This window comes from Electrophorus electricus, chromosome 21, assembly GCF_013358815.1.
Source record: "Electrophorus electricus isolate fEleEle1 chromosome 21, fEleEle1.pri, whole genome shotgun sequence".
NCBI lineage: Eukaryota > Metazoa > Chordata > Actinopteri > Gymnotiformes > Gymnotidae > Electrophorus > Electrophorus electricus.
In genome coordinates, this window is record NC_049555.1 from 11,302,240 (window position 1) to 11,329,887 (window position 27,648).

The 27,648-nt window shown below is 39.7% G+C and overlaps 2 protein-coding genes across 16 annotated transcripts in view; one reads left to right on the forward strand and one right to left on the reverse strand.

The window, feature by feature from the left end:
* The window catches only part of celf1 (cugbp, Elav-like family member 1), a 28,927-nt gene extending 7,961 nt beyond the window's left edge, over positions 1–20,966 (forward strand). For 2 of the 15 annotated variants that reach the window (XM_027008980.2, XM_027008982.2), the window contains 14 exons: positions 8,259–8,446; positions 8,818–8,900; positions 9,002–9,050; positions 10,038–10,172; positions 10,553–10,632; positions 10,784–10,945; positions 11,915–11,984; positions 13,301–13,471; positions 13,888–14,004; positions 14,380–14,568; positions 15,162–15,182; positions 15,468–15,611; positions 16,152–16,323; positions 20,045–20,966. In XM_027008980.2, coding sequence (XP_026864781.2) covers positions 8,269–8,446; positions 8,818–8,900; positions 9,002–9,050; positions 10,038–10,172; positions 10,553–10,632; positions 10,784–10,945; positions 11,915–11,984; positions 13,301–13,471; positions 13,888–14,004; positions 14,380–14,568; positions 15,162–15,182; positions 15,468–15,611; positions 16,152–16,279 — 1,527 coding nt within the window. In that variant the 5' untranslated portion in view covers positions 8,259–8,268 and the 3' untranslated portion in view covers positions 16,280–16,323; positions 20,045–20,966. Of the gene's footprint in view, positions 1–2,551; positions 2,752–8,258; positions 8,447–8,817; positions 8,901–9,001; positions 9,051–10,037; positions 10,173–10,552; positions 10,633–10,783; positions 10,946–11,914; positions 11,985–13,300; positions 13,472–13,887; positions 14,005–14,379; positions 14,569–15,161; positions 15,183–15,467; positions 15,612–16,151; positions 16,324–20,044 lie in introns of all 15 variants that reach the window. The other 13 variants (XM_035521092.1, XM_027008967.2, XM_027008968.2 and 10 more) reach the window with 13 other exon arrangements.
* A 3,593-nt stretch (positions 20,967–24,559) lies between these two features.
* On the reverse strand, positions 24,560–27,236 carry nudt19 (nudix (nucleoside diphosphate linked moiety X)-type motif 19). The gene is made up of 3 exons (XM_027008947.2): positions 26,359–27,236; positions 25,717–25,924; positions 24,560–25,312 (listed from the first exon to the last, which is right to left on the reverse strand). Exons 1-3 carry the CDS (start codon positions 27,142–27,144, stop codon positions 25,080–25,082), a joined length of 1,227 nt encoding a protein of 408 aa, XP_026864748.2. The 5' UTR covers positions 27,145–27,236; the 3' UTR covers positions 24,560–25,079.
* Positions 27,237–27,648: the final 412 nt, after the last annotated feature.

Consider the following 27,648-nt stretch of genomic DNA (forward strand, 5'->3'; position numbering starts at 1 on the left):
TGGAAAGCATGTTATCAGATGAAATGTTTTAAAGGCACTGCACAGTGTTTTTCCTCCTTACTCAAAATGTTATATTACTGGAAAGTTTGTAATCGTCTTGCTTCAGTTGAACACTTATTTGCCACAGCCCAGTGTATAAAATAACCTCTAAACCTCTTTCTTTTTTCTTTTTTGTATACTGCCCCCCCCCCCCCCCCCCCGGTACCATTTTAGGAAGTATACTTGGTATTTGGTGTTTTTTGATGTGATGGTAATAATAATTGACTACAGCAAATCATGAGACCTTGTATTTCATATTCATGAACTGTGAAATCAACTGTCCCTCCCACAATTCACTCACTACTCTAGTCGTGTAAAAGAGATGATGCATGCATGCATACACGTGCTCAGTTTTTGGCCACAAACAGGAGAAAGCTTATTTTTTTTTACAAGTTATTCAAGAAAACAAAACCAGTTTCATTTCTGGGGTTGAAGTGACACCAAATACAAGAGTTTGTAGTAGGCATTTTACTGTGAGTTCATTTGAAAATTGGGTTCACTATAGGTCTGGTTTTGACAGCTGACTAAAGCTTAAAACCTCAGCTTTTGCAACAGTTACTGGAGGCAATGTTGGTAAGTCTATATTTTTAAGTAATTGTTTTCAGTTGACACTTTATTCATTACTGTAGCAATGTGAATATAACTGCATGTTTGCTAATTTCATGTACATTTATTATTTCAGTCAGCTACAAATTTATTTTTAACATTATATTATAGAATACACTGACATTTTTGAACTTGCAGGTAGACATTGAATTTCCCACATTTAGCTCCTCATTAAAGCCTGTTGGCGAGACATGATTAACCAGGTGAATGTTTGCTAGCTAGCTAGCTAACGTAAGTTTTAATGTAAACATGATCAATATGTAAGAAATGCACTGTTGGTGGTTCTTAAAATATGAACCATGGCATCCTCTAATTTAACCAGAGAATTTGATTAGTTTCCATTTAAATACAATATGGATTCTGCTGGTGACTGGAGACTCCTAGCAGCCTTTCACCTCTTCAGGTTCAGACCAGTAAAGCTGTGTTCATGTGATCCTATTTTCAGCCTGTGCCATACTGTCTAGGGTGGTTACGTTTGACAGTGAGGCTGTCAATCAATCGCCCACACAGCAGACTGTTAAAAAATCCCAGAGAAAAAAGAACATTCAAATCGCTACTTTTAATGTCATTTGGGAGGGGGGGAATGAAAGATAACAGGAACATATAACATTCTTTATGGGAATAGTTTTAAAAACTGTGCAAGACATTTAATTCTGCAACAAAACACACATGCAGTGTACACATTTTAAATTTTGAAATGATTTAAGCAGCACAGAACATTAGAATAATTGGCAAAAAAAATTGAGTTTGGTTGTCCAGGTTATAGTTCAGTCATTGTGGTAATGTTAGTTTTGCTGTTGGCCATTGCTTGGCCTTTAAGAGGGCAGCAAGATTGGTCCTTATGGTATACTTGTCTGTAGTCCTACACTGAGCTATTACTAGGTGCTGTCATAGATGTTACGGTCTCAGTTTATGGTTTGGCCACTGCTTTTAAATTCCATGAAAATCTACAGATGACGGCGCATTAAATAATAAGGAATTTGGTCTAGATATTTCAGAACTTTAATATGGGCAGCTGCATTTCTTGCTTAGTAGGTGGGTGTGCATGTGGGGTATAGCCACCTCCACCACAACCCTGTGTGACCTTACATAGTCAAAGCATGAAGAAGACATGCGTCATACAGCTGTCTTTAAAACAGTAGGCTGCTGTGCTCTTTAACCCAAGAGCTACACAGCTGCACAATGTCACTTTAAGTAAAGGAACATGAAATTATTGATGAGCAGTTTGGTGCATGTTGTACTTTGTGTTTAACTTTAAACGATGATGCAACAAAATCACAATTAATGTTGTAACAGTCCTGTGATTACTTGGCTTCATGTTGTGTATCATTTGCCCTACTGGTTGTTCTGTCTAAGAAGGAAGCAACCATAGTACTGTTGTCATCTGAAATTGTCCAATAAGTAATGCCAGAGTCATTGGAACCATCTATTTTTGTGGAGAAGTGTTGTGGGGTTTTTTTTTTTTTTTTTTTTTTGGAAGCATGCTGTTATGGAAACTTACTTTAATTTGCATTCAATCTTCCATGCAATAAGCTTGGAGACACACCATGGGCCATCTTCAGAGTACACTAGAGTACATCGATCTGCATCTTGTAGATAACAGAGTATCATTATGGACCTGTTAATTATTTCTGGTGTGCTTCCAGGAAAACTCTGGCATTTGTCCTGTCCTTTATCAAACGTCTTTTGGCTGTTGGTTTATGGTGAAACTGGAGTAAGCTCTGCTCCACACCACTTTAGATTTCAGCTCTTGATTTTTCCAGCACAACTTATATTGCATGGTTGTCCTGTCCACTGTGCATGTCTTTGAACACCTTGCATGCTGTCTGTTATGTCACATCTTGTCTCTTCTTTCTTGTTCTTTGTGGGATTTTTCCCTTCTTTTGTGTTTGTATTCTCCTGTAAGTCTTATGTATGTGTGCTTGTGTGTGTGTGCGTGTGCGTGCGTGTGTGTGTCCTGTACTGTCTGGTGTCTTTCTGTAGCGTTTGTCAAAGGCACTGGATGGATAGCATCGACGCTGAAGCTCTTTACCTGACCACTGCACAGCATGGGCAGCCTCAGTGCGAGCTTCCCCACACTGCTGTGGAGGTACCCACTCTTGGGGGGTAAGGACTCGCTCATTATACCTTTCTTTTGCACTGGAGGGATAACCCACCCCCTCCCCTTTTATGTGACTCTGAACTGGGAAGGAAACCCTAATCTACTTCTCCTTAATCGCTCCTTTGTCATTAAAAGAGGCCTAATTGCTTGGGCCACCAGGTGTCGCTTTGATCAGTGATGCTGATTTGAATGCCAAAGGTAGCCTTTATTACAGTAAAAATTACAGTAAAAATGCTGATGAAACTGAATGCTGAATTAATCTGAACCCATGAAAGGACAGGTTCATTCTGGCCTAAAAAAACTGAGGCGGACATGCAAATATTAGACGTGGTTTTTATATTTTAAATTTAATGACTGCTAAAAGGGATTGAAATTCTGAATTCCCGTGTCATTTAAATATTAGCATAGTGTTTTAAATTTACTGTTATTTCTTTTCTATCCAGCAACCTTTACTACTCACATTTACCAGAATTTTAGTAGCCAGTGTATCAGCTTTTATTTATGCGTTGAAAAAATGTTTGTAAATAATGAGTGCATCTCACTATGTATTTAAATAAAATGTTTACTTAAATCAGTGGTTTAACAGTCATCGTGTCATGTAGATTCAGCAATTGTGTCTCGCTGTTTCCCTCACCACTAAACATGATTTCATGGCTTGCGTGACCTCAGTCATGTGACCCCCAAATGTCCAGTCTCCTCCTGCTGTTCTCTTGGGCTGGCCTATGGATGGTGGTGCCTGGTAATGTCCAGGATGTGTCAGTACAGGGATTACCACTACAATGCTGCTCTCCATTCATTCTTGCCAATCATTCATGCTTATCAGCATCAACTTGACACACTGTTTACCTGACGCTGCACTCTGTTCTGCTGGGCTAAGAGAAAAGCTCACCAAAAAAGTCCACAGCCATCAGCATTTTCCTTTGTGCTAACAGGGGAGCTGCTTTCTGTGCCTTGCCAAGCCCTGGCCTGATCATCAGTCCCTGCCCTGTTACTGTCCACGCTCCATGTTCCTCACCCAGCACCGTGGAGCCAGTGCTGTGCCCTTTGTGTTCATTTGACTTTGCTGTGTCTCCTGGTACTCATTTTTGGGGGTATTTTTATTTATTTATTTATTCAATCATTCATTCATTCCCCCTTTTAAGTGGTCAATTTTTCTTGTGCTCTTCCAGGCACACCCATGTCACTTTAAATCCTTAGAAGCTCTTTACTCAGTTCACGTACGGTGACTTCGTTCATTCGTGTCGAGAGGTCTTGTCTTTTACGGATTCCACTGGGGTTTTTTCCTGCTGAGGCTTCGGGCACTTCGTTTAAGCTTTGTCTCTCACATCCGACCACCGTGGCGCTGTGGAGAAGCAGTGGTGGAGTTGGGCTTGGGGAAATGGCTTCCTTTAAGCTGGACTTTCTGCCAGAGATGATGGTGGACCACTGCAGTCTGAGCTCAAATCCATTGTGAGTACAGCCTCTTAGTCTGTACTTGGGTTACATGTTTAGCTTGTAGTTCGTGCATATTTATGGCTTTTGCTTCTTCAAAAAGAGCTTGTGAGCATGTTTCCAGTGTAAGTATAAATGAACTGTTACATAGTATCTTCACACGTTGTAATTGAGATGCTGACTTGTTGAATGCAATGCTTAAATATACACTGATGTAAATATACAAGTGTCAAAGATTATTTTAGCTGAAATGATTCACATTCAAATGAAATCACTGATTACAGAAACCAGTTAGGCAAAGCAACTGATATGTTCAGAAATGTAAATCCATTATTTTTGTTGGGTAGAAATAAGTGTAAAGCTTGAAAATTGGCAAATGGTTGCTATGCCAACTCCAGCACCTCTTTCTGACTGATGCCAGTTTGCTCACAGCACAAGTGCAGAGGGGGAAAAAAACAGCCTACATTCAGATAAATCTGCAATTCCAAGGTTTCACTGCATCAGCAGCCATTCTGGAATACCATGATATTTTTTAAACCAACTCAACATACCACTGTTACCATACCAGCATAAGACAAAATGTAACTCCACATTACAGTGTAATGTTATCTGTCCCGGTAATTTTTACTGGGTATGAACACACCCTAAGGTTCAAAAGACTGCACTTAGAGGAAAGAATAGATTGCCATGTGACATTACAGAACTTTATCAAGAGGGAATAGACTGGGAATAGACTACTGAGGACTCCCATAGTTACAATCACCCAGATTTCTTTGATTCATTTCTGTGCTGCCTCTGCAGTAATGGAATGATGAATCAGAATGATGACTTTTGAATGAACTGCTGCTTTTTATGATTATCTAATAGATGCCAGAATTGCAATTTAGATTCATAAATAATTATACATCACCAACCTAAATCCCGATTGGACGGCCCTTTGCTACTGTTGAGGTGTCTGTCAAGCCTGTTTTTAATGTACCATTTCTTCAGTATTATACTGTTGCCTGCATCACTCACTCACTATGCACTGCTCAGATCTTGCTATATGAAACTTTGTATGTCTGTATGGGTGTATGTACTTGTACAAATTGTACCAGAGAATCCAAGGATTGTGCACTGCTTGAGGTCTTGGTCTTGCACAGATTTAGGCAAATGAACCTCTTCTGTCTTGCATCGACAGCACAAATGTTTTCTTCCTCAGCCAGTCTTTATGACTAGCCTGGGAACAATTTAGCCCTGAATGTGGCCACTAATTGCTGACGATATCAAAACCACGGTGTTTGGTTCAGTATTGTCTTGTCTCTAAGAGGTCCCTGTGTGTGCCGGTTCTATGCCTTTGTGGTGTGATGTATAAGAAATGGTGAAATGCCATAATAATTTTGAGCAGATCTGATTTATGTTGAAGCTGATATTGCTGGTCTCTGTATGTCTCTACAGTTCTACATTGTAGAATCCTGTAGAATTAAAAAGCCTTAGTGGTCATGAATATTTTTGTTTATGTATTTAAGTGCAGTTTGCCAGATATGATGCAGAATTGATGCCATAGTTGGGGGGTGTGGGTGTTTTAAGCATCCATTTGTGAGTTGTTTGCATATGGACAGACTCATCAGTGTTTCTGATATCTGATTGTTAATAGAACATTAATAGTTGTTCTCTATGGTGGGCCAGTAAGCCAGAACTGCAGAAGGTTCTTCATTTTAGAGTCTACATACAGTGTCTGTCTTAATGTTCAAATATAAATGGAAAAATCTGGTCCACTTGAGCCCAATTTTTTAATTCAGATTTGAGAACAGTTCTGCTTAACTTTAAGTAGAAGGTTGAGGGATCATTTGACTTCAGAACAGCCTTAAGATTCAGGTGCTGATTGCACTGTCCAATCTTCTCATACTGATTTACACTGCCTACTTAGTTGCCTTCATTGACTATTTGACTGTTTAATCTCCTTGTCTAAACAAGCTCTTGATGTTCAGGAATGATAAAAGGAAGGGTTTATTAGCAGTTTCTCTCGCCGATCAATGAACTCCATTAATCTGGCTATTAGCTGTGTTCTTTAAAGCCTTTCGTTGAGTTGCCATTTTGGTTTTATGGTAAAGCAGTCAGTCGTGACGACGCGTCAGAAGTGCTATGAGCCAGTGCATTAAAGTCGCATTAATCAGTCTGTTTCTCGGCATATACTTCCCGCTGAGCTATGTAAGATGAAACAGGTACTGGCATTTCGTTCAAAAGGGTCAGAGCTATGCTAAATCATAATGGCTTCGAGGTAATTAAGTGTTCTGGTGTTTAGAAAATAGTGTTGAAGTACAGTTCACTGTGCATGGAGGGTGAATTTTAAAATTTGGTTGCCCATGATGGCAAAGGAGGCAATATAAGCACTAACATGAATGCTGAAGAATGCAAGACCTCAGTTCCTTACTCTAAATACTCACATTAAACTTAGTCATGGCCTCAGTTTCATTCAGTTTATCTTCACAGCAAGGAATCTCAACGCTAAATGACAGCTGGCATTAAGGCATTATTCAGATACACATTGTCTTAAAATATTTAACACATCTTGAGATTAGGGGCATACAAGTCTTGGAATTCAGAAATAAGTTTATTTGAAGGAGAATAAGTAGATTTTTGTAGGCTAAGCCAAGTTGACTAAAACCTAGAACAAAAAATCAAAATACAGCCAGATGACCCCTGACATCTACATCATGTCATTAGCAATGTCCTCCTGGTTGGTAGTGGTAATGTAACATTCATAGACATTTGACACTCTTGTACATGACTCCTTGTATCTGTGTGCCAGCTAGTCAGTTGTAAATTTGTGGCTATACAGACGTCAGTGCATAATATTAATGCAGTGGGTTGCACAATTTTTGTTGTTCTCGCTAATTATAGCATATAATCTCTATCTGCTGCAGCTGTAGTAACTTGGCAATTGTGTTCCATGGTGTAATCATGTTAGTTCACCAATCAACTTTCCTAACAACAGAAGGAGACTCCCTTACAGTGCTCTAGGGTCATAATCCGTTCTTTGTCTAGAAGGTAATGTACTTTCCATCTACAACTGACTTGATATATTGATACCCTTGCATGCCTCATCTGATGCATGGCACGCATCGTATCATTTACATCATCTTTTCATGGTCTTGATAATATGGATAAATCCACTGTTTGTTGAGTTTTTGCAGTTAATATTGACTGAGCCTGTTTGAGTAGCTGCTGCACTATTGCCAATGATAAAACAAATTGCAACCATTTTATACAGAATCGGTGTTGATACTGATGGGATAACATGACAGTGGGGCAGAGTCTGAACAGGTTTTGATCTCTGCATTTTCCCTGCTGCTGGTTTTAACATTTGGCAGGCCTGTCAGAGGTAGCCATTAGAATGAATGACCCTTTTCGGCTAAAAGGGTTTTGTATCTGTATTGAATTAATGGCACATTTGCTATGAAAATCCTCACAGAAATTTTTCACATCAATAATGCCAGTGTCAAATCATTATTCCAATCATAGGGTTCATTCATCGCAGTTGCAGTAATTATATGGCAACAGTTTCTATTCAGTCTTCACATTTTACAAATGAGTAACCAGATATCCACTACATTACAGTGTCATTACGGTGTTGAGTAGTATTTTAATTCTATTAAAGTGCTTAATTGCCCAATAATTTGTTCTCTTCATTAAAATATCTTGGACATAGATTGGTTTGCCATATTTTCTTCTCTCAAGTATGCTGTTGACAGTAAATTGATCAATCTGGCACCAAAGGATTTGATGGTTCACTTGCTTTTGAAATGTGTGGTGGTTGAATACATTTTGCAGCAGGAGGAACAAATCAGCAAATTTTTATATATCATTTGGATGCAATTAGGGATCAAACTGATTTTTATCTGATACAGATATACGTTTTATAACATCCAGGGGTAACTCTGTCTTCAAATGATGCATATTATCCATGCTCCTCATAGAGTGAACAACTCCAGCTCATGCACTGTGACTCCAGACACTGTGTCTTTCGACTCCTGCTCAAACACTGTAACGTGACAACTGTTCTGAAAGAACTTTTTTGTTTTGTTTTGTTTCTGCCCAGAACCAAGAAGATGAATGGAACTCTGGACCACCCGGACCAGCCAGACATTGACGCCATAAAGATGTTTGTGGGTCAGATCCCACGGGCCTGGTCAGAGGAACAGCTTCGGGAGCTGTTTGAACCCTACGGTGCCGTCTATGAAATCAACGTCCTCCGAGACAGGAGTCAAAACCCTCCACAGAGCAAAGGTTCAAGACTGCTCACTTTTTAATATTATTTAATGTCAGTAGATACATTTTTCACATTTTCAAAACCTGGTGACCTGGTCCTGAACTAGGCTGTTCATTTCTGTGGTGTCTGGAGTTAGAACGCTTCTTGACTGGCTTTGTTTTGATCTTAATAAACAGGGCAGTAGTCGCTCAGTGGTTAAGGTACTTGACTTGTAATCGGGAGGTTGCTGGTTCAAGCCCCACCACTGCCAAGTTGCCACTGTTGGGCCCCTGAGCAAGACCCTTAACCCTCAATTGCTCAAGTTGTACTCACTCATAATTAAGTCGCTTTGGGTAAAAGCATCAGCTAAATGCCATAAATGTAAATTGTTCTGTCCCTCTTTTTGCAGGCTGTTGCTTCGTCACATATTACACACGAAAATCAGCATTAGAAGCACAAAATGCCCTTCACAACATGAAAATTCTTCCGGGGGTGAGTACACTCTAAGAACCTTATCAGTACAAGGGGAAATGTCTGTTACATGTGTATAAGTATTGTTCAGAATGTCTGACACACACACTCTTGTATGGCAGATGCATCATCCCGTTCAGATGAAGCCAGCGGATAGTGAAAAGAACAATTGTAAGTATATTAATAGATGTGTGACAGCAGTCAATGGAAACTAGATGATGGGATTGAGATGGACCACTGAAGTCTCTCTCTTTGTAGTCTGAGCAGAATTCCAACCATAGGGTTGGATGTTTGCCCGTAGCCCCAGAGCAGTGCTCCCTTTTCCTCGGAATGAGAGAGTTGCCAATGTAAATTTTCTCTCTCATGTCTGAGATTTTCAAGAATGGAACGAAGCTTACAAGAGAGATGATCATTTGTGATCTTGTCGCAGTTCTGGAAGCAAGTTTGTCTATGAATTTGTAGCAGTGAGCATTTCGAAGTCCTGTAGTTTTATGATTCACCCAGTTCAGTCAGTCTTGGATATAATGGTGTAATGGTAACCTATGGATGTATATTTTTTTAATTTGAGGGAGAAAGCTAAAGGTAAACCACTCTACAGAAAGAGCTAGGTAAAGGACTACCATTTAGTTTAGGATTCTCATTCCAGAGTTTCTAACACAGTTTCTACAGTTACTAACAGTATGATAGTGTTTTATACAGTGTAAGAGTGTTTTACAGTATATTATGCAGTGAAAGAGTATGACGCAGTGTTTTACAGCTGCTGGTCATGTGTTCACAACTCCACAACCTCCATAATCCTTGCTAGTTAATAGCTAGTAATACAGTTGGTTAGCTTTTCAAAATATGAACCCATGAATGTTTTACTGTATTCATTCATAACACCTAGCCTGATACGATTTCATTTTAACTTGATATGATTTAATTTGTCTCTAATTGGCTGTGGGGTGATGAGATGGAGCAACAGTATTGTACTTTGTTAAATAAGTTTACAACTGCCCAAAACTATAGTAGAGTACAGAGGATTGGCAGCTGTAGTAGGGTGCCGGTGACACTTTGCAAGCTCTATAGACTGTGTTTCCTTTCAAAGGCCACCATTTGTATGTTACCTGCCCTCAGCCTAATAAATGAATACTAAAAGGTTGACTTTTCCTTTCTCAGCGGTAGAAGACAGAAAGCTCTTCATTGGGATGATCTCAAAGAAGTGCAACGAGAACGACATCCGACTTATGTTTTCCCCATACGGTCAGATTGAGGAGTGCCGCATTCTCCGGGGACCTGATGGATTAAGCCGAGGTGTGGCAGGCTCATTTTAGCCTAGCACAGTTACACACCCATGCACGCACCGTTATTCAGTCCTTATTTAAGCTTAGGTTTACGTTGAGGAGGGGGCCTTATTTTACAATTTAGCCAGGAGTAATGTTGCAACGTAACCAAAGTGATGCCCCACATCACATGTCTGTGGAAATCATGCATTCTGTGAAAATATGTGACCGTATCTGGATCCAAATGTAAATGTCTGTCATTATAAAGGTAATAATCGAACTTCATCATAGTCGGTTAGCACTGCAAATAGTCTTTAAATCAAAAACATGTCATAATTAACAGAAGGAAAGGGTCTCTTTTACAAGCCTCTTTTTCACGTTCCCTCCCTCATTCTCTGTTGCTCTCTTTAGGTTGTGCCTTCATCACATTCACAGCCAGGCAGATGGCCCAGTCTGCCATTAAATCCATGCACCAGTCACAGACCATGGAGGTACTTTAGCTCTCATGCCTGTGCATATGTTGCAATTTTAATATGATTTTGGCTTTATAATAGCCACCTATTATTTGCTCTTTCTGAAGTCATTTGCCTGGGCAGCCCTGAGTTGTTCCTTTAACTGTCTGAAATGTGTGGTGTTGGTTAGGGCTGCTCGTCTCCAATCGTGGTGAAGTTTGCGGACACACAGAAAGATAAAGAACAGAAGCGCATGGCCCAGCAACTCCAGCAGCAGATGCAGCAGCTCAACGCTGCCTCCATGTGGGGGAACTTGACTGGCCTCAACTCGCTAGGTCCCCAGTACCTCGCAGTGAGTAAAGCGCACGCTGTGTACACATGTCCCCCTCTTCCCGCCGCTCCGGACAGTGTGGTGACATGAACTCCCACTGCAGTCAGTTTAATCCGCAGATCGGAACGGCACACCGACAGCCATTTTTATGGAACCAGTTGTCTGGGCAGTGGGAAGGCTGTCTTGGACACTGACTGTAGCACTGCATGCGATGTGATGTGATGCATTTGAGATGTATCTGAACTGAAAGGGTTTTAGAAACACATTCAGCAAATGGCGCACAGTTCCATAAGGAGTAGAGCATGCAATTATTGGAATGCGTATTTTTCTTAATGATTTCAAGGCTTTTTAGGTGATATGCTTACTTGCATGAGCTTTTTTTTTTTTAAGACTTGGTTCATAAGTAGGTAATTGAGAATTGCATTACAACAGTTATCAGGTACACGCGTGTATCTTATTGTGTTTGAAATGTATTTTTGCTCTGGGCTACAGATCTATGTTGGGCCATATCCACCCCACTTCACAAGCAATCTGGCACCACAAAACATCTGTTGGTTGTTATGATTTGCTTCATAAAAGCTCCCAAAGAGCCATTTGATGGCTGTCTCTCTAGGCCAGTATAGATGTGGAGCCCTGTGTGAACGTGTTAGAGCTGCTCCATGGGTATGCTGTGAAAAATCTTTCTTTCCCCTCTGTTTCTCTTTTTTTCTCTCATCTCCAACCTCCCAACCCCTGCATTTATACTTCTTCCTCTTTTCATTATCATAACTCTTCAAAGATTTTTACTTTGGTTACTTCACTCCTATACTTCTATTGATTCTATCTTGGACCATTCTCATTGTCTTTTTTTATCTAACTTAACCCTTCTCTCTCTCTCTCTCTCTCTCTCTCTCTCTCACGCTCTCTCTCTCTCTCTCCCCATTCCTGTGCTCACAGTCCTGGATGCAGTCCTGACTCTCTCTGTATTCTCTGTTTTGGTGTAATGTCTAGCTTTATTTGCAGCTCCTGCAGCAGTCTGCGTCCTCTGGAAATGCGCTCAACAATCTCCACCCCATGTCAGGTAAGCCCAGTACATGTTTTTGCTTAAATTGCTCAATATGATCAGGGCTGGGTTTCCCAAAAGCATCTTAAAACAAAGGTTGTCTTTTAAATGCTACAGGGAGGTGTTCAGTGTACTCTCTTTCATTTAAGATGATCTGAATGATGATTTTGGGAAATGCCCCAGATTTCTAATGGTGCTCAGAGCTGAATAAAACACATCTATAATATGTGAGAAGTCTGGCTATTGATCAGTTTTTTCATTTGAAATAATGAATTAAGATCTTCATGACTGAACATGCAGAGTCCCCTACCTTGCTATTCTAACCTTATGATTTATCCATTGATCTGGGTAAGAGATATATGTGGGATAACATGGATTGTAGTTAGACTGCTGCGGTATGCTGTTGATGGTAGTGTGACGGAGACCTCACCCCCTGAAGGAGAGGCCATTGTGATGGAGACCGTCACTCAGGAGGGTAAATGTGTGATCTGGCTGCTGTGCCAGTGAGCTGGCCCTTTGGTCTGGTACACATGGTACACATTTGTGACCTGGAAGACCTGGATTTAAGACTGAGCTTGGTCACTGCCCTCTGCATTTTGCTTCAAATTGTACAAAGCTAGTGGCCTTCAGGTAACCCATGGAGAATGATGGTACATCACTCCAGACATCCAGTCAACCACAGGCAAACAAAATACAACTGTGCACACAAATTAAGCAGTACGTTTACTATAGTTTGTACTGTGTTCATACAGTATGTTTAATAGAGTAGCATATGTGTTTATCTAAGAGGCAAGTGGGACATCAAAGCTTGAAAAATTAGTGCTTTTTGCATTCCTTTTGCACCCTAAAAATTGCTTAGCCTTACATCTACTGCTGATCTGGTTAATCCACCCTCTAAGTTAAAACAAAGTCCTGTAGCAAACAACTCATTCTTTCTGTTCTCTCTAACGGTTTGGAGCAGATAGCAGCAGAAGTGAGCCCACTCACTTCCAAGGCAAGCTGTACCATTTTTAGCATAGGAACAGTTCTACAACATTGTCAAGTTATCTACAATGCTTTTGGGTTGTAAATTTCAGTTATATGGCTCTTGAGTTTGGAGAAAAGCAAAACCTACCAGGTCATTGGTGATACTTGGATTTATCTGCAAGTTGAGTCATCAGTCCAGATATGTTTTATTGCAGATATGATGAGTTGGGTGCCCCCCCCCCCCCCCCCCCCCCCCCCCCCCCCCCACCTCTTTTTTTTTTTTTTTTTTTTATTAATTTTTTTTAAATATTACTTTAGTTGCATTTCATTTAGAAGAAGCATAATACAAACTGTCTCTCTCTCTGCAGGTCTGAATGCCATGCAGAACCTGGCTGCGTTGGCAGCTGCAGCAAGCGCCACGCAGGCCACACCCACTGGCAGCAGTGCCCTGACCACCTCCAGCTCGCCACTGAGCGTGCTCACCAGCTCAGGTACGCCTTCTGGACAACAGACTCACTCTGCCTGGGACGGCTGCAAGGGTTGGTTCTGCTTTTGTTCTCCTCCTCTTTCTTCTCTGATTTTGTTTATCTAGCGCATCCAGCATGCAAGAATGTGCTCTGCTGCTTATTGACACCAGAGCGTCTTCGCTGAGTCAGCGAGTTGTTCCTGACTGACCAAATATAATTTGTCAACTGTGTTGGGTTTTGACTTGAGAGGTTTTTAGGTTGATCTCTGTGTAGATGAATGAGGTACGTTTGCATTCATTAAAAAGTTTAAATTACAAAGGCATCTGTTAGTTTAAGACAATCAAGATTAGACCTCCCATTCTACTTTTGCCCTCATTTAGCTGTTTTGTTTATTTATTTAATATATACATGTTCTTTGTGTTGAGGTTAATTTACCTTTCTACACTTCTTAATTCCTTCATTGCGTTTTCACCTCCTCTTCTCGGCAGCAGGCTCCTCACCCAGCTCCAGCACTACTTCCTCAGTCAATCCCATGACTTCTCTGGGGGCCCTCCAGTCTCTGGCAGCAGGGGCAGGAGCTGGCCTCAACATGAGCTCACTAGCAGGTGAGGCCAGGACTGTGGTTTTTCTGTTGGACAGCGACCGCTAGCTTTTGGACAAGGAGAAAACCTAGCCCTCCAAAAATGTATCGTCTTGCCTGAGGGACTGTGTATTCTAAAACAATTTTGCTGTATCGTCTTGCCTGAGGGACTGTGTATTCTAAAACAATTTTGCTGTATCGCACGGTGTAGTGTCTGAATTTGGAATACAAAGCTGGTGGTATTGAGTAGGGAAGAGTGTTTTATCATCAGGTCCTTAGCCATAGCTCTGGATAAGGTGCTAAGTTTGATATGCTGGGCCCATGACCAACGTTCAGCACACATACACCTACCTACTGTGCAACAAGCCAGGTGAGTGACTGCGCTGTGGTTTCTGCTCAGGCATGGCTGCGCTTAATGGGGGCTTGGGCAGTGGAAGTCTGTCTAATGGGTCTGGCAGCACTATGGAGGCACTCACCCAGGCAGCGTACTCCGGGATCCAGCAGTATGCAGCTGCAGCCCTGCCCAGCCTCTACAACCAGAGCCTGCTTTCCCAGCAGAGCATCAGTGCCGCTGGCAGCCAGAAAGAAGGTAAGTGGATCAGTGGTTCCGTGGTTCATGGTAGTGATCCAAACATTACTGATGGGCTAAGAAAGGCTTGGAAATGTAGTGTGTTAATGAAATGAAATGAAATTGATGTAAAATGCAGGGCTATGGATACCCAGAATTGGGCTTGGGAGACCATGAGGGAGTGGAACTAGTATGGGGGTTCATCTCAAAGGCACCACTGCAACAATAACATGCAGAATCCCAAAAGCATGACACTAATTAACTGGCATATAAAATTCTGGATTTATTTGTTTGTTTGGGGATTGGGGGCTGAGATGGGGGCAGCACCAAAGGAATGGTTCAGGCAAGCTGAACCAAGTATTCATCACATTACCTACCAGCACTGATTCAGTACTGCATATATAAGAAAGTGTGCTAACCAGCCATTTGCAGTGTTTCATGGATGCTGATTGAATTTAATACCAAAATAGATCAGGTACAAAGCAGTGAAAGTCACCTTGACTAAACCAGAAGTAGTGATGTTCAGTGTTGGCAGGCAGCATCATGTCTGCCATCGACTGTGTATTATCACCTTCAGCTAAGGATTCTGTTTGGTTTTAAATGTGCTGCAAAAGGAAGTGACAATCGAAGCACTGGTAAGAGTTCATAATCACTATTTTCAATACTAGTTACACAATCTTGTTAATCCTGTTAAGCCTACTTTTATGAGAACTGGATCAGTCCCACAAGATCCCCAGCACTATGCTACTCGAAAAGGCCATTGTCAATATTATCTACAGGAACACTATGGAGCTTTCATAATAGAAAACAGAAAGTGTGTGTGTTGTGTTGAGTTTGTGGCTTCGTTTTGTCTCTCCTCCCCTCTCTCTCGGTCACGGCCTTCTCCGTCCTCTCCCGCTTCCTTCGACTGTTCTCTCCAGGCCCAGAGGGTGCAAATCTGTTCATTTACCATCTGCCACAGGAGTTTGGTGACCAGGATCTGCTTCAGATGTTCATGCCTTTTGGCAATGTCATCTCAGCCAAGGTGTTCATAGATAAACAGACCAACCTCAGCAAGTGTTTTGGTAAGCTGCTAAAATTATTACTCTTGGGCGGTACCTTTATTTTGACTCAATGAATCAGTGGTGACTTGGAATTGTAGCTGCATTTAGGGTATGAAAATACTGTAGTGACACTGATTACTGCACTGCAAGTTGTAAATGCTTACCTACTTAGTATAATAATCAACTAGTTCCTCTTCTTAATGATCACCATTAATTAATAATCAGAACTGTGTATGATAATTGTTTCATTATAGTTAGTTTATTGATCTCTGACCGTTGCTGTTGAAGAATATACCCCCTCCAAAAAAATTATTACATTTCTTAAACATAATGCATCACTTGGAATTTCTTTGCTGTATGTCTGTGTGAAGATGAGGTGCATTTTTGCAGTTTCTCTAATTTTATAAAGAAAGAAAGATATTTTAAGTGTTTTCTCATCCAGAAGCTGTCTTAACAGCAGCACAAGCTTTAGCCAATTAGTACAATTTCTGCCCCTCATCAGGAATCAAGCTCGATGGGTCTCATAAGCACCTGTTTTGTTTTGATCTGTTTTTGTTGCAGGCTTTGTGAGTTACGACAATCCTGTTTCATCCCAGGCAGCCATTCAGTCCATGAACGGTTTTCAGATCGGGATGAAACGGCTGAAGGTTCAACTGAAACGATCCAAAAACGACAGCAAGCCATACTGAGTACTTTTACTCTAAAATGGACTTGGTTTGAAAATGTGTTTCTGGTAAGTGGAGTGTGACCTCGGAAAGTGAAAAAGCCTCCCCTCTCCCGCCCCTTAACCCTCTCCTCCTGTTCTTTCACCCCTTCTTGCCTTTTCTACATATCTTCTTTCTTAACAACCATCAAAAAGAAAAGGGAAAGCAACATGCAAAATAATGAGGTTGTTCTGCTGAGAAATGGATTATTTAAAAAAAATTGTTAGGTTTCAGGATTTGTTTGTTCTTGTTTATTTTGTTTTCCTACTGGTTTGGTGCCATATTACATGTTTGCTGTGTACAAATCTTGCATCAAAGGATATTGCACAACGAAAGCCAGTCACCGACTGCTCTCAGTTCCACAGTCATTCATTATCTCATCTCGAACATGCCCCTATAGGTTTGCCTCTTGTGTTTACACTATAGACTCTTAACAGTATATGTGGACATTCAAACATATGCCTCCTACTAAGCTGCCTTTGAAATAGAGTTGGAGGTCTGCTGCATAGATGCAAAAGATAATCGTTCTATTACAGTGGTTCAGAGCAGCCTGGAAGGCCAGGCTGTTTTCCATTTAGACTGGTTTCATAGATGCCTTTTTAATTATTCGTTTATTTATTTCATTTATTTATTTATTTATTTTAAATGCCACTACTTTTTCATAATGGGGTGATGTGAAGGTACAGTCTTTTTTTTCTTTTCTTTTCCTGAGGAACTCTGATAGCAAAATCGATACTTCGTTAGATGTCATTCATGTATAGCACAATTTGGTTGAATAAGACATAGATACTAAGGGATATCAGACTTACTCTCAGGATTGCCTCACTTTTGTCAGAGGAAAGTAACTTAAACCGAATCAAGTGCAGTATAATAGCTGAGTATGTAATGAGTATCACTAATTTATGACATTCATGATGGGCTGCACAGAACCAATAAAGAGTACTATTTGTATGGATTTCTCATACACATACACACATGGTGGTGATGTTCCTTGTAGCCTCAATGATGATGATTCAAGTCACTTTTATTTTCCCAAGATATTTTAATGGTTTACTATCCAAGCTGATATTACATTGTGCCACGGATATGACATTAAGACCCAAAGTATTGCATATAAGACTTGGGCAGCCAATATTCAAGCTGCCCAATTGGTTGGGAAGAACAATCTTCCACCTCAGTGCAAGTGATGTATGCTTTCAGCAATAATCGCATCCTGAGTGTGATGTCTGACGTGATAGTGCTTAAAAAAAAAAAGAAAATGCAGTCAAACGTACCCTCTTCAGTTTATTTTTCCACTCCACCAAATTTTATATATCTTGTGCAAAGAAATAACAAAGCAATCAATTGTCATATTTATACCCCATTTTTGTCTTGCTTTTTCTTCCTCACCAAAAGTAGAGATTTTCCTCTCTGTGTGGGTTTACTAAGACTAACACTGAATCCCTGAAGATCATCTAGTTCAGTATGACTGAGTTACTTTGTACACACTGAAATTGTATTCATGATTGATGATTAGTAAATGTTTATCATAATGAGGAAGGGATGAGTAGTGCATACCTGAGGCCTACAGGGTCTTAAAATGTTTCTGTGGGTATGGAAGAGAAACCATTGTCCAGATTGTGTATATTACTTAACTATTATGCCTTTTCTATTTTTATAGAGGTTTTATAATATTGCGTAAATTATTTCTCTGAATTAAAATTGTTAATTGTTTAATAATCACTCAAGAGATTCAACAGTATTTTGTAGAATCCTGATATGAAGTTTTGTGAATAGATTCACAGATTGTTGAAGCAACAGGCGTGTGCCCTTTTTAGTTAAGTGTTGTATGTTGTCCTTTGTCCAACACTCAAAATTGTATCAGAACTTGTGTATAGTTCCTGGGGTGCTGAATTCTCTGAAGCTGTTCCAAGATTCAGTTTAAAGTTCTTGTACCAAGGAAACACTTTATCTTTCTCTTCAGCACGTAAATAGTGTGAACAATTCAGTGTGAACGCTTGCCAAGCATCTCATACAGAATGGCAGGAAAGCACGTTCCTTTGGCTCTGAGAGTTGTGATGCATTGTCGTAGCGTAGTAAGAAAAAGGTAGGCTGCTTAAGATGAGTTGCAATTAGAGGACTTGGTTAAAGGATTTGCTAATGTGGACCAAGTCATATAAAAAATCCCCCCATACACACTAGGTTTTCATTAAGATACAAATTTGATATCTTTTATTCCTCTATATATTTTTCATTAATTGATGATGGCTGCAAATAAGGCTTGATGAGATCCTAATGTGAAGATCATGGGTTATAGATTAGTGTGCAGGGTATATGCTGTCAGTCATCCCAGTGCTCACAGAGAAACGGGGCTTGAACATGTTATTCAAGAAGAGCCTATAAATTCACAAATATAAAAGGTGACATTTGGGTAATTCATTCTTATGTTTTTTCTTCATCTTAATCAATTGTATTGATATACAATCTCCCTACTGTCAGTTACAAAGTGCTATTTCCATTGAGAGGTTCTGAATAGTTATTGTGGGTGATGCAAAAATCTTCCACCATTGAGTATTATTGATGATTGACTGAAATTATTCTGAATTTGACTCCCCCCTCAAAAATGTTTAAAAATCAGTATAAACAGCTTCCGTTTTCATCAGTATTGATGTGTCTTCATGAACTGCAGTAGCTTTTGACTTCATTCTCTCCTTCAGTGTTTATATCCTTGTCCTAGGAATGCTCAATCCCTGATCTGTACCTCTGTAAACTGATATCAAAGAAGGGATGTTCTAATGCAGTGCACACTATTACCCATTTTCTGAATCCAAAGATCATTTTCAACATCTACACCCAACTCGTTGCTGGCGTATATTTGTTAAGGATATAATTTTTGCAGTGTTCTGTTGTAGCATTGATTTGGAGCACAAGATGGAAGGTTCTGTTTTGTGTAGACCTGCTGGATTGGACAAACAGCAGTGTGCTGACAGAATGGCAGAGTAGATTCAAAGATGTGCCAAACAGTCCTACACAGGCTGCTTAGGAATAATGTTGTCTTAATTCTGCAACTTTGATAACACATTCTGTAGCTGTGTTTCTCATCAGATTTGCTACTTTCTCTTAGGGTTTGTAAATATTAGTTTCATTTTGTGAACTGGTATTGGCCATTATAATAATGTATTGGAAACTAAAGGACAACTGTGCATAAATGGCTTTTGCATCGGTTCTGTTTTCATTAGCCCATACAATTCATAGATTAAGCACAACATACAGTTATGTTGAAAGAGGTGTAGCAATTCTTTAAAGCACAAAACATTTTTGGTCTGAAATTATTTTAGCCAACACTTAAAATGTGAAGTGCACCTTTCTGAAATATTAGCTTAGGTTCAAATATTGCTGAGGGCAACTGGTTTATTTAATGCTTTTATATTCAGAAGTATATTCAAATCCCCCAATACGTACTGATATAAACACTATTGTGGTGTTTTTGCTGTGGTAGGCAGTCTTTGTTGTCTCTTGATGGTGTTCGATGTAGCCCACTCCCCACCCCTTGGCATGTTGCTCTCGTCTCCCTCTTCCTCCTCTCCTCCTTCCTGTTTCTGCTCCTGTGTTGCATTAAATGTTGTGTGTAAAGTAGGTAATATGTACCTGTGACCCCACCCCCGCCCCATGCAAAGATAATCATTCACATGATTTCTTTTTCTCTCCCTATCCGTTTTCTGTTGTGGCTTTAACCTAGTTTTGTTATTCGTTATTTTTGTTTTATTCTAGATATCTTCGTGCCCGTTTGTTCACCGTTTCCCTAGCATGTCGATGTGACGTCAAAAGTTCATCGTCCAGTCCGTTGTCCTCTTCGCTTCTCTGACGCTTGAAATTTTCACCCTTTGACCTTTTTTGTTAACTTTTGTCGCTTAGTGATTCTTTTGTTGTTTGTTTTTGTGTGGTGTTCATTTCTGTTAGTGCTGCCAATAGGGGGCGCTAGAAAGACTGCTGTTCTAACTAAAATGTAAAAAGTTTCATGAATATTGTTCTGAGCAAAGAGTCTATTTTTCTAGAACTTGCAAACATAACCACTAGATTGTGCAGAAGTTTTTAATTTTCATTGTTTCGTTACCCAATTAAGTTTTTTGCTTTAGCAGTTTTTATTTTTCATTGTTTTAAAGCAGTCTTCCTAGCGCACTCAGTTTTACTCATTTGTTTTCCTCTGAAAGCAGCCAATCAATTTTATAGAATCACTTTGTGTGAGTGTGGGTGTGTTTGTTCTTTCTCTCTCACTTGTTAGTTCTAAACCTTTTTTAGAATGTTTTTGCAGTCACATTTTGCTGAAACTGAGGATAACGTTGTAATTTTTGTGCTAGGTTAGTTGGCATGATGTAATTTTGGGAGTTCTTATTAACAGAGTGACTTTACAATAGACACTTGAATTGTTTTTTTTTCCTCTCTTTCTCCTCTCCTTCATATAGTGTGTCGAGCCATCACAGGCACATATGTTTTTCATTTTCTTATTGTGTGAAATCAGGATTAGTCTGAAATAAAAATGCATAAATTGAGCAGAATTGAGTTTGTCACAGTTAGTTAATATATTAAAGTATGCATGTTTTGTAACTGCACTGACATCCTCAGCAAAATGTGATTTAGTTCTGTTAAAGAAAAAGTCAAAATTATAAAATGAATAAAATGGTGCCAAAAGTTTTGCATGTTGCTGTTGGTCACATTTTCTGTATTTTCCATGTCATGTTTGCTTACTCTTCCAGTATGGTCCCATTTTAGTTATCAGTGATTTTTAAATAGAATTCTCAATACGACCTCTTAAGGCCACGTTTAAAAGTTAACTTTTTTAGATGGTTCTGGTAACATAGCTTTATACGACTTCAATTTCACTCTGATTTAGCACTGTTCTGTTCAGTAACTAAGCAACTGTGACAACAGTGTGAGGCCCGATTTGATTATTTGGCCCAAAATTGGCCAAAAGCACCCAAACTATATGATGAATCTGTTAAGTTATTGGATCTGTCAGTCAACCCACAGCTCTCTCCAAGCACTGCCTTTAGTGCCCTAGAAAGCCCCCATTTCCCATGGTTTTGCCCTGAATGAGAGCCCCTTTTTTAGACATTTTGGCATACCCATTTTCCACTCAACTTTATTTGAACAGTAGACTGCAAGCAAAAAAAAATGTTAAAAATTTATATATATATAATATATATATATATATATATATATCTATATATATATATATATATATATATATATATATATTATATATATAAATGTATAATATAAAATAAAAATGACTTGATTAATACAATTGGGTTTGAGATTGAAATCTTCGGCATTTTATATCTAGATTTTAAGCTGCTCTTTGTGAGTTTAAATGTACTCTGAAATATTACCTGTGGGATGTTTGTCATTATTGGTACAGAGTGATTGTATTTAATAGTAAAATTTGTACAGTTTTGCCTTTTCTACTTCCAAGTTCTGTTTCACAATGTGAAATTCAAATCCAAATACGTGGAGCCATGTAGAACTTGCCACCATGACCAAACACGTCTGTACAAATTAAAGTAATTCTATAAAGCAGCCTTCAGTTGATTTCAAGAGGTGATTTTTTTTTGTTTGTTTTTTTTTTGTTTTACTTTGTCATTAAGTTATGGTTTTCATTGGAATTATAGTCTGAGGAGTTCATTAGATGTCTAGAGGAGTGGCTTTTCTGTTTTCTGTTGAGATTTAATTTAATTGTAATGGTGGTTAAGAATTTCATGCTACTGTCTCCACAGAAATATAGCAACGTGCACACCCAACAAGAAGTCATTTTGTAGTTTATCTTTGGTCGGGTTGTTTGTCTGATTAAACTAAAATGATTCACACCCACTGTGTCTGAACTTATCTTTTAGCTTTTTCGAACAAATAATTAAGTGGAATCAAACTTGCATGTGGGTTTTTTTTTGTTTGGTTTTTTGTTAAAGCAGCTCTATTTCTTTTCATCAGAGTTGAAAGGGAAAAAGATTCCATTAGGTAAAAAGTGTTTTAAAATTTAATTCTTATTTAAAAGTTTCACATTTCATGAGAATGTAAGTAAATATAAAATTAAATGATTGACAGTTGGTTCAAATGTTACAAGATGAATAATACTGTGAAGACGCTACTGCAAACAAAATCTTGGCATCACCTGCTGACTACCTTTTGAGCCATTTGAGTAAGAAAATGGAAACAAACATGCTGGTCACAAAATGTTTGCAGCCTTCTCAACAGGGCATCACTTCTGGCTGCTTTTCTGTGATCAGATTTACTTGGACCACTCTGTGACTACAATAAATCTATTGAATAAATAAAACATTGCTTAAGTTGTAATACTATTAAATGTGTGTAAAACTAAATTAATCTGGTTGGCATGGTGTCATTTGTGTAATACTAGCTGTGTCCAAGCATTTTATGGAATAAAGGATGCAAAAGCAGTGTGCATGAGTAATTTGCAGTGCGTGGCTTGGTCAAAATTAGTTTTGATTTTATTCATTTTTGACTGAAGCTCAAGTAGGTTTATGTATAATTTGTGTAAAAATATTTTGCTGTTTAATTTCACTTGCAAGATGCAGAATTTCCTAATTTTATAGCTGCATCTCGCACACAAAGTGTCCAACACAGCATAAACAGATTTAAACTAGCCTTTTCTTAAAATCGTGTAATTCATGTGCAGTTAACAGTAATTTATCGCTTGTTTCATGCAATGTGGAATCAAGTCTAAACATGGAAAACTAAATAAATTGTTTTATGGCTGCAGCCATTAATTCACAGCATTTTTATCAACACAGAAAATATACTCTGAGATGTTAATATAGATACTTTGCCATTTTAGCCAGCAACAGCAAACCACTATACATATATACAGTGTTGAGTTTGAATAGATATGTCTGATAAATCCTTAGTTTTTCAGTGAGATACAACTTATGGTTATAGCAGTTTATTTCAAATTTGCTTAGTGCCCCCTGAACAGATAGTCTTTTTATTTATATATATATATATTTATATATATATGCTGCCTGGGCAAAAAAAAGTGTCACACACTTGTTTTGTTGGACCACCTTTAGCTTTGATTACAGCATGCATTCGTTTCCACAAGCTTCTGCAATGTCACATTTTTTTTCTGTCCAGAGTTGCATTAACCCCCCCCCCAATCTTGTATTGATGATGGGAGATTTGGACCACTGTGCAAAGTCTTCTCCAGCACATCCCAAAGATTCTCAATGGGGTTCAGGTCTGGACTCTGTGGTGGCCAATCCATGTGTGAAAATGATGTCTCATGCTCCCTGAACCACTCTTTCACAATTTGAACCCGATGAATCCTGCCGTTGTCATCTTGGAATATGCCCATGCCATCAGAGAAGAAAAAATCCATTGATGGAATAACCTGGTCGTTAATTATATTTGGGTAGTCAGCTGACCTCATTCTTTGGGCACATAACGTTACTGAACCTAGACCTGACCAACTGCGGTAACCCCAGATCTTAGCACTGCCCCCACAGGCTTGTACGGTAGGCACGAGGCATGATGGGTGCATCACTTCAGCCACCTCTCTTCCTACCCTGATGGGCCCATCACTCTGGAACATGGTAAATCTGGACTCATCAGAGCATATGACCATCTTCCATTGCTCCAGAGTCCAAGCTTTATGCTCCCTATCAAATTGAAGCCATTTTTGCCGGTTAAACCCACTTAAGGCTACACAGCTGTTTCGTTCCAATCCCTTGAGTTCCCTTCGCATTGTGCATGTGGAAATGCTCTTGCTTTCACTATTAAACATATCCCAGAGTTCTGTTGTTTTTCTACAATTTGATTTCACCACGTTTAAATTGTTCACCAATCGTGATCATTCCAAGATTTTTTTTCAAACAGTCCTTCCACTTTTTAGTAATGCGTTGGACAGTTAACCCGATTTTAGTAGTTTCAGCAGTCTCCTTGGATGTTTTCTCTGCTTGATGCATGCCAATAATTTGACCCTTATCAGATTAACATCCTTTCCACGACCACAGGATGTGTCTTTCGACATGGTTGTTTAACAAATGAGAAGCTACTCACTGCATCAGTCAGGGTTAAATAGCTTGTTGTCAGCTGAAACATAATCACCCATGCAGTAATTATCCATTGGGAGGCTCTTTACCTATTTGCTTAGTTAAATCAAGGTGGTGACCCTTTTCTTGGCCAGGGTGTGTGTGTATATAAAAAGTGTCCCCTGATCCCTCAAGCCTTCACCAGTCTTCTGTCCTGTGCCTGGTAATTCTTTAATCACACAAATCTAACTTAACCATCTTCCTTTTATTTGTGCTGCAGTGATGTTGAAAAGATGATACAGAGTAGGTCACACCAACAAAATGCAGCAAAAAATTAAAACACTCTTCACACATTCATTTCCAACAAATTCAGTAGTGGTACAGAGATTATGCAAACATTTAAAAGCTAGCAGTTCTTTAAAAAAAAAATTTAATCAGTGACAGTGATCAAATGGTTATGAATATTGCCATATCTCATTTTCCATATAGCTGTTTGACAGTTTCTATAGGTTCAGTGAAGGAATATTACCCTGATAATTCCAAGATTCATGTTTATTAAAAAATGTTTTTCAAAAAACTAGTAGCATTTTGTTTTAAATGCTAACAATAAGCTAGTTTACTTGACATACTGGCCATGTGCAGTATGATGGACATTCAAAAAAAAAAAAAAACCCCATCCATTGTCATCTACAGCTTGAGATCTTTTATTCTTTAGCTCGAGTGTAACTGTTAACTTCAGTTTTTTGTCATAAATACAAGTTTGCTCAGAGTTTGCTGTGAGACTTTAGGTGGCAGTCAGTGGCTGAGCTAATGAGAGGAGGCACGTGTTTGTACTTGGGCATGATGTTAATGTGAACAGAAACTGTGTAAGGATCCCGTTTCACAATGCGATGTAAGTTGCAGCTCTCCTTCTGAAGCTCTTCCAGACATTTCTCTGTTGGCATAGTGCTGGTCGTTTTCCCAGAGTAGTCCACATTCTCTGGGTACAGGCTGTCACCTACACATTTGAAAATGGGGGAAATGTTATTACACCAATATTGTTGAACACTGTTATTTAGACTTCTGAATTATACTCCATCTTCCTCTAGAAAAGTATTAATGCATAATGTTGACCAAAAATGTTAAACTTGAAAGAACCCACAGAAAGCCCATCAGAAATATCTCCGATTGCTCAAAATGCTAACAGTAGATAAACAATTTTGTGTTTGGTTGCTTGATCCATTGGTATGTCACAGCTTTCTGTGGAATGCAAATTTGCAGAAGGCAATGCTGTATTAACCAATGACCATATATTAACCAAATATTAAATCAGATGTTACATCAGCAAATGTATCAGTCAGAATGTGATATATTCAGACAAGGAAAAAGGGCTTTCCTTTTAGACCAATCGCTACTTCATACCTGGTAGGAGAGATATGAGGCAGTCAGTGGCCACCAGGATAATCGGTAGCCACCGCTCGCATCCTTCTACAGCTCTCTGTCTGGCAAATCTGTGAAGATCACTAAGGGAATGGAAATGACACATTCGTCCAAGGTCATAGAACTGAGGTGGTGCTATCCAAAACTCTCTATTTTGAAAGCCATGAAGTATTTCAGATGGGGTGGACCACTGTAGGAAAGAATTCAAGAGAGAGGAGAGAAAAAAAAGAGTAAGGCTTCAGTTTGAGAGTCTTCCAGACTGTGGAAGACAGGGTTTGTACTCTTAACCACTTCTCTGTAGCCAGTGCTCTGACTGTGCCCAGTTCTGGCAGCTAGGATGACAGCCACTGCCTCTTGCAGTGCATCAAAGCAGTGTTCAAATGCAACCTTAGACAGTTTCAGTGAATACTCACTGTACCATTGTCTTACTGATCCCAGTTAATGCCATCTCAGTGCAAAACCAAAAGATCAGGTGCTGGAGACCTTATTGCCCTCCTCCAGTATCATTTTTGTATTATTTCTTATTGAATACAATTAATCTAATGATAGTTTTATAAGTGAGACATAAGCGTTAACAAAATCTAACTATTACTATCATATAAAGATAAAGACACGAGTTATCACCTTAAAATGGACAATTTCTTTTTCATCTTCAATGGTGTCCGGCATGTCCTCCAAGCAGCACATGTAGAAGGCAGTATCGTACCTTCTTTGCTTCTCGTAGACGCCAGTGGGAGTTAGCCAGTTTCCCCACTCATGAAGTGCCCATATGTTAGGTATACACTGAAGTTCTCGACACATTCGGATAAAATTCGAGGAGTTCTTGATCACCAAAGATCTCCATTTTGCAATCTCATTTTTGTCCCACTGTGCGGGCATCGTTGTGAGCAGCAGCTGGGAGCTGTTACTGTCCGACTTTTGGGTTTCATCATCGGCGCTTACGCCGTTTACTGGGCTGGGGAGGACCAAAAGCACCCCACACTCCTCAAACGTCTCCCTCACCGCACATATCCTCAACGCAACGTCTCCCGGTACCGGAGATCCGAGCTTCAGTCTATTCGTGGCGAAGATCGGGGGTCTTGTCTCTGGAGGTTGTTTCACCATCGCAACACCGAAGCGCGGCAATGTTCTGAAGGACTTGAAAAGATCCGTCCACTCGCTGGAGAAGTCGGATGGTTCCAGCAGCCCACCCGGAAACACATAAGCGTGGGGCATAAACCCGCTGGTGCCGCTCCTTTTCAACAGGAGGACTTCATAGTCAAACGCAGACTTGTGGGGTAAACACGTCCCTCGACAGGCAGGCGCAACTTCACCGCTTCTTTGGAGGGAGTCGCAGCTTTGACTGTGCCTTGTTTTGGCAGCTAGAATGACAGTCGCTGCCTCTTTCCAGTGCTTCAGAGCCGCATTCATCTCGACTCCAGACTAATGAATCCTCGGACCGCCGACGATTTTCTTTCTCGGCGGAGCAGAGCTTGTTTTTCCTGTCTCTTCTTCATCTCCTTGGCAACCTCTCAAACCAGTACAAAATGAATTACCGCCACCTACTGTGTTTAATGTGAACTGCATCTCTTTACGCCGGTGTATCGCATAAAGTACTGGACCGAATCGCTTCAGTTTCTTTACCATTACTCTCAATGTCATTCTTGCTTCTACGACTTTTATCAACAGGTTCCACTGTCTTTAACGCCATCCAGTTATCACATCCTAATCTCACGATTATCAATCCTCTGAAATTAGTACAGTTTGACCCAGCGTTAGTTGTGTCAACCAAGAACTATTCAAAGGATGTTGTATTAACTGATACTCGGCAAGGAACTGGCTCCTAGTTCCCACCAGTAAGGCATATAGAGTATTGACTGTTTAATTTTTTGGTGCTAATTTAGCCAGGTTTTTCCTCTTTGGCCTCGATAAGTG